At 36.8% G+C, this 12,609-nt stretch overlaps 1 protein-coding gene across 1 annotated transcript; it reads right to left on the minus strand.

The window, feature by feature from the left end:
- Window positions 1-687: 687 nt before the first annotated feature.
- On the minus strand, window positions 688-8,781 carry LOC134965387 (olfactory receptor 5V1-like). Its single transcript, XM_063941874.1, has 2 exons — window positions 7,865-8,781; window positions 688-724 (listed from the first exon to the last, which is right to left on the minus strand). Exons 1-2 carry the CDS (start codon window positions 8,779-8,781, stop codon window positions 688-690), a joined length of 954 nt encoding a protein of 317 aa, XP_063797944.1.
- Window positions 8,782-12,609: the final 3,828 nt, after the last annotated feature.

The raw sequence follows: 12,609 nt of genomic DNA on the forward strand, positions 1-12,609 counted from the left end.
AGGTAAAAATTGAGGAGGATGTATAAACAAATTGTACTTTTTATATAAAGTGACTTAGTGCTTACATGCAAAAAGGGGAAAAAAGTGCTTTGGGCTTAGTGACTTTTTTATACAGTATACTAAAGCAGTGGTTCTCAGACTGTGTGCCATGGCACCCTGGGGTACCTCAGGACACTTGCAGGGGTGCCTTGGATTGGCGGTCCAAGACCAATTCAAATTATTTATGGTCAATGTAATAAACAATACCAGTGCTGGTGGCTGCTAAACATAAAATATGTGGACAAACAGAAGCAAATCCTGCCCCCCACCACATAACTGACCCAAAGGATGACATATAAACACAATTTACTTAATTTAATATTTCTCTCTAAATTTCTCAGTAAGAAACATTTAGCCTAGGGGTGCTGTGAAAAAATTCTAATACCCTAGGGTGCCCTTGATTCAAAAAAGTTTAAGAACCACTGAACTAAAGACTACTAGTGTCACCTTGTGGTTAGGTGATATTTTAGACCGAACTTTGCCAAGCCACAATAATCACTCTTGTGACAATATGGAAAATAATACCCTAAAAAAGGCAATGCACTTTTCTCTAGAAGATGTTTATGTCTGTATGTATGGGATCTTCAAAGCAATCCACACAGAGTACCTTAAAAACCAAAAAGCTCCCAGCAGGGAAAAAAAAACTTGCTAGTGTGATAGCATTTTAGCAGATTTATTTACAACACTACACAAACACACAATACAAATGGAATAGTTCAATGAATGCTTATCTGTCTGTCATGCATCAATGGTGGAAAGATATCGGTAGGTGTCCAATGTGTTTTGTCCCATTATATATTTTTTGGGACTTCCTCAGGGGTCAATATTAGGAAACCATGTGCCCAAAAGCCTTTTATAAGCCAAGAGAATCCTTTCTATAATTGATTCTCTGATTACCGGCATCCAGAAGTGGCAAACACACATGCGCAAGATCTCCGCAATCTCATGGTATCATGGCTAACATGCTGTGCATGTCGCACAATCTGTACATTTGCAAGTGACAGGTGTGCATGCGCAATACCTCCCAGATATCATGGCATCACAGCTAGTATAAAGGTCTTATCCCACCATCCACGCATGCACAAGATCAAGGCGATCTCGCAGGAATGCGGTGCAGACATGGATTATTTCGTCCACAGTGTTCTACTGCCATAACAACTGTTCATTTAGATATTCCCATAGAGGACCAATGACACAGGGTATGGTAGCCATTTTTGGGAATTTATATCATATAGCGGCCATTTTGGGTAGGTCAGGTGCACATACAAATACATAAACATAAGGCTATGGGATAGTGCATGGTTTCCCATTGTAAAACAAGACTACTAATGCTACTAAAAATATAATCACAGACATGATTATACAATTATGACCGCAATAGTGTTTATGACCGTATGACATGCCATATTCTACTGCAATGTACTGTAACATAACCATAAGTGTTTAAAATCAAGATTATTCCCATTATAAATGCTTTAATCTTGGGATAATTGATTAAATAAAATTAAGAGAACAATACTTTAAAATAGGATTTTAAAAAATGGAAAGTGCTTTAGGGGAGTGCTCAAAATTAAAAATGCAGTAAAATTCAGACAGAGTCAGGAAAATGTTGATGCAAAGGAGGAATTAATATACAGTACTACAAAAAGGCACTATTTCATAATAATCATTGAGGCCAACAGGGGTCAGTCAGAGTGTCTATTTTTAATCCCTATCTCCTCCCCTAACTCCTAGGGTGACGTGTTCAATGACCTTAAAGTTTAAATATTCAGGGTTCGCATTATGCACCTTTTTAAAGTATCATGGAACCAAATGATTTTCCATCCTATTTTTGATGGTTCTAACATGTTCTTATATCCTTATCCTAAGTGGCCTTTTGGTTTTCACTATATACAGTATTTTGATCCACAGGTGCATTCCAAGCAGTAGATAACATATGTCGTAGAACAGTTCATCATATATTTAATTTTGTGGCTGTTGGATGAATTGGAGTTGCTGAATTGTTCCCCATCTTTATATGCAGAGCGGATTCGGTTTTACTCGGTTTTACTCGGTTCTCAAAACCGAATCTTATTGGCTATCCAAAACACGTGACATCCGTGAGCCAATAAGATTCGGTTTTGAGAACCGAGTAAAACCGAGTAAAACCGAATCCGCTCATCTCTAATATTTACAAATGCAACAATAGTTGCATTCACATAAACCGTTTATCTTCAGCCACCCATCAGGATTCTCATTTTGAATTATTCTTCACATGCTTGGGGTTAAGATCTCTTAAGTTTCCAGCCTTACTATAGATGATTATCTGTAGTTTTGGTAAGACGGTGTTCAGAGTAATGTCTAGCTGCAGGATATTCGAGTACTTATTCAATGCCACTTTTATTTTTCTTTCTCCGGCATTACTCACTTAGCTGATGATTTTTTCCCAAAAAACCTCTCCAAAATTGTCAGGTTTTTTTATGAGTGAATTAGGTGAAAAACATGAATTTAACCATATCCAAAATAATTTTAGTTAAAAAAATGAAAAAAAAATAAAAAATTTTATTTAAAAAAATAATAATTTATTTAAAACATCGATCGGGAAAATTGCGACCAGCAGAACATTGAAAACATTGTGACCATCGTGGCTTTCATTTTGAAAGCCGGGAAAGCCTCCAGGTACACAGAGGGGGCTTGGGGGGGGGGTTAATTTAGATTGCCCAATGACTGCTATTGTCTGCAGCCACTGGATGGGGAAGGTCCTGCCGTGCTGACCGATCAGCAGTGATCGGCAGCATGGCAATCAGTAGAGGAGAGTGCAGGGAGGCAGAGGGACCTTCCGGTACCTCTGACTGCAGCAGCGGAGGGAAGTTTCTCTTCCCTGCCGCTGCTAACACCCTCTATCTGACTGATCGCATCCTGTGTTACCAGGTCAGATAAAGCACTTGCAGGCATGGTTGCATCTGATGTGAACATGCCAGGCAAGTGGTTAAAGGTGGTGATGAACAACTAGTGTGAACAACTACAACATATCATTTATCTACAAACATCATGACAGAGAAATAGACTACCTTGATCTTATATTAACAATGTAAGATGGGAATGTTGTCACAAAAAACATGTAGTTTTTTGTGACAACATTCCCATCTTACATTGTTAAAAAGAGGTTGACAAAAATATTTATCTTCACTTTAAAAGCAGCCATTTGAAGAATTCCAAGACCAACATTCCTTACTTGAAATTCTGCAGATTAAAAAGGAACTGCACTAAATAGGAAGATTTTAACTAACAACTGGATACATATTCAGCAAGATTCATTGAAAGAGGATATCCATCAACCACAGTGGCAATAGTGAAAGAAAAAAAAAAAAGAAATACCAGTAGAGAAGATCTCCTAACTTAAAAAAAAAGAAAAAAAGAGGAGGAAAATCAGAACTTCAACTTCATCACCACCTTTAATGCTGGAGAAATAAAAATAAAAGAGGCATTGAATAAGCACTGGATTATCCTGCAGCTATACACTAATATGAACACGTCTTTCCAAAACTACTAAGAATCATCTATAGAAAGGCTAGAAACTTAATTAACAATTAATATATCATCTATATACCATTAAAAGATTATTACATTTGTGGCATAAGGATAATCTTTACATACAGTATATATTTCTGTTCACATTCACCAAGAAATACATTTGTGAAATTCGGGGCACAAATCGCAGTTCCACAAATCTGGGTATAAAAATACCCCCAAAAAGTAAACTAATTATGCTGCAACACAAACTTGATACAAAAAATAAAAATTTCAACTCCCACCATTTCTAATTCAGGGTCTCTACATAACTCTTGTTACACATAATCTAACTCTTTATCATGGGAGATAGACATACAGTATATAGAGAATGCATGGCTATCGTAAACCCATGTATACTAGTTACTCCAAAGTTTTCTAATAGTTGAAGAACATGTGTGGAATCTTTTATATAGGACTCAAACATTAGTAGATACTTTTTCAAATATACACCCGCATACTCAGATATCCTTGATATTAATGAATCAGTACCTGATAGCTGGATTGATACCTGACCATGCGGCATGTTCTGATTTTTATGAATCTTAGTGAAATATTATATTGTTGCCACCCTCAGTGATTCATAACACAAGTAGTTAATTCTTCTTGGTTTAACACATTATACGCTTTGCCTTTTTGTAAACTTCAATTCATTCAAAAATTCTTTGGTTGGATAATGAGTCATTTTAACTTAGGATTTAGTATCTTATAGTAACCAATATATTTCCTCTACATACTTATTTCTATCAAGAATCACTAAGCTCCCATATCTGCCTGTTTTACTATAATATCTTTGTTCTTTATCTTTGTTTTCAAAGCTGAATTCTCAGGAACAGTTAAAAAAATATATCGATTTCAGTGTCTTACTCATATTATCAATTTCCAGATATTTCCATTTCCAAATTTTTTAGGGGTTCTAGGGATTTAGTATCACTTTTAATAAATTGTCTTTTTTGAAGTCATTTATCGAACATACAAATTTAGACCCATGTACAAATTGAATTTATTAATCCCAGCAGTCGGGGCAAAGGAAAGTCTCTTCTGTAAGAAACTCTGTTGAGTTTCCTTAAACTATTTAGGTTCTTATTCAGGCTTCTTAGCAACACAAAAAAGCAAGCAACTGGTCAAAACCATGATGCACTGCAGGTGGGGCATATGTAACATGTGCAGAGAGATTTAGATTTGGGTACGGTGTGTTCAAACTGAAATCTCAATTGCAGTGTAAAAATTAAGCAGCCAGTATTTACAATGCACAGAAACAATATAACCCACCCAAATATACATCTCTATGCACATGTTACATATGTCAGTGCAAAATGGTTTTGCCCATTAGTGTGCTTTTTTGGTTTGCTAAGAAACCTGAATAACCCCCTTAATCCAGAGGATGGTGATTATGTCTCGACAGCGCAATCCCTGTTCAGCCTTTGTGATAAACCTAAGGTCTCCCTGAGACCAAAATCAGATATAGTAATAGTTGTGCGGTATATGGGCGCTCAGTTTTCCACAAATTGTTTTATTGGTACAATATAATATATATATGAAAACAAAGTAAAAATTGATAAAATATACATGGGATACAATAATGCACAATAAAAGATAGCAATATAGAAAAAATGGGTTGAATCTGTTGGTGCTTAAATCAGGGTCATCCTAAAATCTTTCCTGAGAAAAAAATTGCAATGGAAATGCAGTATACTAATGATGCACAGCTATAAAACTGATATGCATAAGTGGTGCAAAAAAATAGAAATATCCTGTGAACATAATGTGTCAGTGCAAGTCAGCTTTAGACAATATGATGAACATGGACTGGAGTTACTCCCATAGTATATTCAAAAGACAGACCATCCTTGTGCATCTCAATAACCATCTACCTGTCACCACCCAGTAGCACCCAGCACATTTGCAATAGATTTCTATTACTGTGCACGTCAATCGCAACTGCATCTCTGTATATGCACACAATGAGGATGCATGCACTGTTTCAGTTTTTAGTGATTTTTGTGCATGTGCAGAAGCAAAAAATCCCTCATCTACATGAACATCGGAATTGTGAGTGACTCAGAATCAGGCCATTAATATCACTTTATTTTCTTTGTAATTGTTGATAACAATAAAGATTTACAAATGACAAGTATTCATCTACAATGGCACGATTAATTTGGTGCTACACCATGACAAACTTTTAAGTTTTTACTAATATCATTTTCTAAATACTAAATATTAATTTATGTTCTACTCAATATCCCATATCAGTATGGTGCACAATACATAGCCACATATTACAACATAAAATGAAATGAGTACATCTTAGAACCCATGTGTCTTATGATTATTTTTGCTTGTATGGCATTCTTGTATCTTATATATCACTGTTCATTATATAATAACTGTTTTAGTTTAAATGTTTTATGTTGACTACATTTTCTTGTATGATTTGCTATGTCTTATAGGAACTATACTGTACATACAGTACATTTTAATGCATCAACATTTTACTGTAAATAATTCCTGATCATTATTGTACTGTCATAATATGATTCTTAGTATATAAATTATGTTAACATACAGGATATTGCAATATAATCATAACTAATGTTTTATGTTACTAGTGATAGATTATGTAAATGATTTGTAATGTAACTGCATGAACTATGTAATTAGGAAATACTTGGGGTTGAATTAATTAAGACTTAATAACATAATAGCTGGTAATTTTTTCTTTTGTTGTTTCTTTTAACATAAACTTTAATGTGCTTAACTAAATCTTTCCTCTTTAATACAAATTTTACTGATACTGGGAGAGATTTATCAATGATTGGAGAGAGATACAAATGGAAAGAGATAAAGGTCTAACCAATTAGCTCCTGTTGTTTTTTAAACACAGCCTGTAACAAGACAGGTAGCAGCTGATTGGTTAATACTTTATCTCTCTACTTTATTTCCAAGCACAATATAAGTACTACTGCACAATGCTACAGACTTCAATGTTTGATAGAGAAAGAAAAGAAAAAACCTCACAAGAAGTGTGGGTTGCCACGCGCTCAATATGAGAGGGTTCTCTCAGCTGCTGCCAGAAATTGGATAGTCAATCCAAACACCAAACAATAACAAAAGAAAATACAGCACTATATGCAGATATATGCAGACAGGTGTCAATGAAAAAATGAACAGAATTTATTTTAACATTTAACACTTAAATGGAATATGCTAAAAATAAGTAATTGCAACATTAAAATAGGAGCTCATATATATGATTTAAAAAAACAGTCTCTGGTAAATAGGACTAATGGGGCTCTGATAATAATGTCCAGTGGTTAGTGGACCTGCAAGATGTTTAGCCTTTTAGTAGGGGCAGAGATGTTCCACAGTAAGTTACCAATCTTAGAGATGGATGATTCCCTTAGCGGAGGTTCAGATAGCACCGATGCCAATGCAGAGATGTGGGAATGAGATGTGGACTCACAACAGGTTGGCACACCATAAAGAAAGTCCCAGGCTAAGGAGGTCCACTGTCCTATTGTCTGGATGTCCCCAGGGTCCTTTTTGTAATCCAAAGTCACAGTCCTGACGCGTTTCGCTGTGACAAGGGACAGCTTTATCAAAGGTATCCTTATATATATTTACCTTTGATAAAGCTGTCCCTTGTGACAGCGAAATGCGTCAGGACTGTGACTTTGGATTACAAAAAGGACCCTGGGGACATCCAGACAATCGGACAGTGGACCTCCTTAGCCTGGGACTTTCTTTATGGTGTGCCAACCTGTTGTGAATCCACATCTCATTCCCACATCTCTGCATTGGCATCGGTGCTATCTGAACCTCCGCTAAGGGAATCATCCATCTCTAAGATTGGTAACTTACTGTGGAACATCTCAACCCCTACTAAAAGGCTAAACATCTTGCAGGTCCACTAACCACTGGACATTATTATCAGAGCCCCATTAGTCCTATTTACCAGAGACTGGTTTTTTAAATCATATATATGAGCTCCTATTTTAATGTTGCAATTACTTATTTTTAGCATATTCCATTTAAGTGTTAAATGTTAAAATAAATTCTATTAATTTTTTCATTGACACCTGTCTGCATATATCTGTATATAGCGCTGCATTTTCTTTTGTTATTGACTTCAATGTTTATTAATATAATTTTAAATAAAATAATGGATATAATTTTAAATTACCTTTCAAAAACTTCTATGGGATACTGATTAGTAATAAGTTAGATTTTATATTATTTTAGTAGAGAAATTAAATAAAATGTATCTTTAAACATCTTTTTAATTTCTCCTTTGATTTCTTGGTTCCTTAAACTATATATAATTGGATTCAACATAGGAGCCAAAATACTATACAAAATTGACACCACGCTATCTCTCTGTAAAGAATATGAAGAAGAAGGCCTTATGTATATAAACATGGCTGTCCCATAAAACAGGGCAACAACAATGAGGTGAGAGGAACAGGTGGAGAAAGCTTTATGTTTTCCTTCTTTAGAAGGTAAATGCAATATGGCAGAAAGAATAAAAGTGTAGGAGATTAGGATTAATAGGAAATTAGCAAAGCCTACACATATACCTCCCACCACAAAGAGAACTAGCTCATTAACATAAGTATCCCTACATGAAATTTTCAGTAGTGGAGGAATATCACAAAAGTAATGATTGAGAAGATGAGATTTGCAGAAAGGGAGACTAAATGTGAGAGTTGTGTGCACTATAGAGTTTAACAATCCATTTGTCCAGCAAACTGCAACCAGCAAATGACAAGTGATCCTATTCATGATGGATGTGTAGCACAATGGAGAGCAGATTGCTACATAACGGTCATAAGCCATGACAGCTAAGAGGAAAGCTTCTGTTCCTTGCATGGAGATAAACATTAACATCTGTACCAAACATCCTGTAAAAGAAATTATTTTCTTCTTTTCCAGGAAATCAGACAGCATTTTTGGCACTGTCACAGAAATATAACAAATATCAAGAAATGACAGGTTTCCTAAAAAGAAGAACATTGGTGATTGAAGTTTGGAGTCCAAATAGGTCACAAAAACAATGCTCAGATTGCCCAATAGGCTCATGATATACATGCACAGAAATAAAGCAAATAGTCCACTTTCAGATCCAAAAATATTAGGGAATCCTTGGAAAATAAATTCATTCCATGGTCTGCTTATATTTATGTCTATCATGTTTTTAGTGAAAGATATTTAGTTCCAATTATTTCATTATTTATGGTTGTTACAAAATTGCAATTCTCTGTCTCTTTTGGCTTTGTAATGTAAAATATGAGAGCAAACATACACTTTCCAGATTGCTAAATAAAGTAATAGCATTTGTGTTGCTGAATGGTATTTAACCAGCCACAATTTATATCTAATTATATAAATGTCACTAGTCCAAAAGAACATTGAATGTTGTTGTTTCTTGTGAACACCTTTATAGGTAGAGAAATCAGTTATCATGCAAACCTTTAACCCGTCATAGCACTTTTAATAAGTGTTATTACCCATGAGAGAAGGTATTTTCCTTAACACATTTGTTGTCTCCGGGGACATACTCCCATAGGAGTCAATCAAACAGACTATGTCATAAAATATGGAACTGTGTCTCATTTATGTAGTTATACTGTAAGTATATATATATATATATATATATATATATATATATACATATATACATATATATATATATATATATATATAAAATTCTGTATGGAACGGCACTCAGAGGCTTTGTTAAATGCAGCAAGCGTGTATTAAGATTCAGTAATACATCAATTCAGTATATCAACGTTTCGGTGCTGACACGCACCGTCGTCAGGATATGATACATAGTACAAAACAAAAAAGAAAAACACATACAACATACAGTTCTTAACTCACCCTCCTAAATACCTGTGTAATCACCTTTCGCCTGAGCTCCGGGCGGGTGTTCGGCTTCCTGGCGTGCGGGGGCGTTTAGTGGTGACGTCATCCCGTTGTCAAAGCAAAGCTATGATCAGCGGGGCGCCTGTGCATGTCGTCCTCCAGTAGTCAGGGCAACCCCAGCATGCGTGTTTGGTTACCAAGGACGCAGCCGCGTCCCCCGGCCCACACTGTCCTGCTGGTTATGCTGCCGCAAGCCGCTCCTTCCCAGCTCTGCAATAAATATAAAATATAACAAATTAAAAAACAAGAACACTTAGGAGACTCAATGTAAACCCTGTATATAAACCATCATACACTGGTAAATCCAGTGTTAGATATATGATCATCGATCATTTACCAATTAGCCGACTGGGAGGTGACAGGAATAAACAATTATTAATCCTTTAAGCACAGTGGATTATGAGACTGGACACTGTGGCCCCCAGAGGCCTAAATGAAAAGATCTGTTGGAACAGTCTTATATAAATAATACTTATTCCTCTGTTACAGATAGGGCATATAGGATATTATGTGGAATATGTGCATTGCCGAGAAAAGAATTCTTATGTAACTTACTTGATATAATTAATGAGGCAGTTTTAGTTTATACATATTGAGGATTTACCAGTGTATGATGGTTTATATACAGGGTTTACATTGAGTCTCCTAAGTGTTCTTGCTTTTTAATTTGTTATATTTTACATTTATTGTAGAGCTGGGAAGGAGCGGCTTGCGGCAGCATAACCAGCAGGACAGTGTGGGCCGGGGGAGCATCATATGTGGCATAGATGGACAGACAGACAGGGCATAGATGGACAAACAGGGATGGGGGCATAAACGGACAAGCAAAGCACCATATTTGGGCATAGACTGAGGAGGGAGGTCCACAGCAGGATGGCACTGCACTGCTCACTCCCCCCTTCACCCACAAAAGGACAGCCAGTGCAGAACTCACAGCAACACCATATGGGGTCATAGACTGGGAGGTGGATCATAGTCAGCAGGACTGCACTGCTCACTCCCCCTTCACTCACCAAAGGACAGTCAGTACAGAGCACACATCACCGTATGGGGCATAGATTACTCACGGTTAGCAGGACTGCTCTTCACTCTCCAAACCGCTAACTAAACTCTGTCTGCTGCGCCAATCTGTTTGCATCAGAACAGTTAAGGGACCACAGACATAAAATGTGAAAGTTATCAATGGGGAACCAGTAGATCCTGATAATGGGCTTATGTACCCACACATGGCCTTCTGAAATGAGTTCTTGTACCAAGTGATAAAAAGGTAGAAGATGTGGTAGATCAGCTTGTGGCTTCCAAACCATATAGGAGAACCGTGTTCGACCTAGCTCATGGTTACATCACAACAGAACACTTATGGTCTGAAAGGACCATTGAGAGGACTTTGCAGTGGTTATTTTGGCCAGGGTGTATAAAGATGTATCTGAATATTGTTCTTGCTGTCCCAAATGCCAGTATCATACTCCCAGATTCCATTTAAAAAGCTCCCTAGTACCCATGCCTGTTAAAGAGGTCCCGTTTGACAGGATAGCCATGGATCTGGCTGGGCCCTTGTTAAAGTCTGCTCAGGGTCATCAGTATTTTCTCATAATAGTGATTATGTTGCTCAATATCCTGAGTCATTCCCTTTTCATAATATGTCAACCAAGACAATAGCTAGAGAGCTGGTGCATGTTTTTAGTGTGGTGGGAATACCAAAATAAATTTTGACTGACCAAGGTACCCCTTTTACTGTATGTGAAGAATTATGAAATTATGCAAATTGTTTAAAGTTACTCACCAAAGAAACTTAGCTTATCATCCCAAAATGGATGGGTTGGTAGAGAAGTTCAACAAAACTTAAAAAAGTTTGCTGATAAGGATGGTAAAAACTGGGATTACTTATAGCTGTATTTGATGTTGGCTTTTAGAGAAGCACAGTAGTCTTCTATGGGATTCTCTCCTTTTGATCTATTATATGGGAGGGGTTTCTAGATGTTGGTAAAGGGCAGCCTACACCCTATAAAAGTGTAATTGAACATGTATCACAGATGCAGAACAGGATTACATCTGTGGTACTAATTGTCAAGGAACATATGGAGCAGGCCCAACAAGCTCAACAGAGAGTGTATAATCAAGAGTGTACAATCAAAATGCCCAGGTACAGTACATAAATTTGCCCGTGGGGATACAGTTCTTGTTTTGATATGTACCCACAGTGGAAAGCAAGTTTTTGGCTAAATGGCAAGGTCCATTTGAGATCAGAGATAAAGTGAATGAGGTTAAATATAAGGTATACTAACCAGGCAAGAGAAAGCCTGGACAAATGTACCATTTTAACCTATGGATGTGTCTACTTACATCTAGCCTCCCTGTATGTTAAACAGCCCTTGTAGTCATGTCATGCCATGGTGTCAGTAGCTTCTGTCTTTACATGCAACTTTTTTCCATTAAAGTGTATCTTATTCACAAAATGATGAGACTAGGATGCACATGCAGCTTATGCTGATTAAAATGCTATGTGGCATGCCTATATTCTGTGTGTAACCATGGCTGTATCTGCATATTAAATGCTACATTACATTGTTTTCATAGAAAATGCTGTAACAACACAGAATATAGGCTTGCTGCATATCATATCAATATACTGTAGGCATACTGCAAGATGTATGAGTACACATCTGTAATAAAACCCTGGAAGGATAGGATATCCCTGTCAGTTGAACCTTGCCCGCCAGTAACTTCAATCCCCACTGTTCCTGAAGTAAAGGTGTGAGAGACACTGTCAGCTACTCAAATGAATGAGGCTAAAGTGTGGTAATCCACAGTCCTGGGAGTATTACTTAGTGAGAGTACAAGCAGTGTTGGACTCAATCAGAATGGCAGGGCTAACAAACAACCCAAATAAATGCTGCTTAGCGATGGAAGAGAATAATTACATTTACCATAGGCAGAGATCTGATTAGCCCCAGCTGAACAAAATTAAGGCTATTGAAAACTGGCCTTGTCTGGTAAATAAAAAACAGGTGAGAGCTTTTTTGGGGATACCGGTTGTTATTGACGGTTTATTCTTAATTTTGCCTCCACTGCAGGTCCTTAATCAGACTT

Source organism: Pseudophryne corroboree, chromosome 1, assembly GCF_028390025.1.
Source record: "Pseudophryne corroboree isolate aPseCor3 chromosome 1, aPseCor3.hap2, whole genome shotgun sequence".
In the NCBI taxonomy this organism is placed as follows: domain Eukaryota; kingdom Metazoa; phylum Chordata; class Amphibia; order Anura; family Myobatrachidae; genus Pseudophryne; species Pseudophryne corroboree.

Excerpts from the sequence above, each read along its gene's own strand:
- LOC134965387 (XM_063941874.1), bottom strand. The coding sequence starts at position 8,781 with ATGATAGACATAAATATAAGCAGACCATGGAATGAATTTATTTTCCAA. Across the intron at positions 725-7,864 it reads AAAGGAGAAATTAAAAAGAT|TGTTGTAAATAAATCTGCTA; the intron begins GTTTAAAGATAC and ends GTGTTTGTGTAG.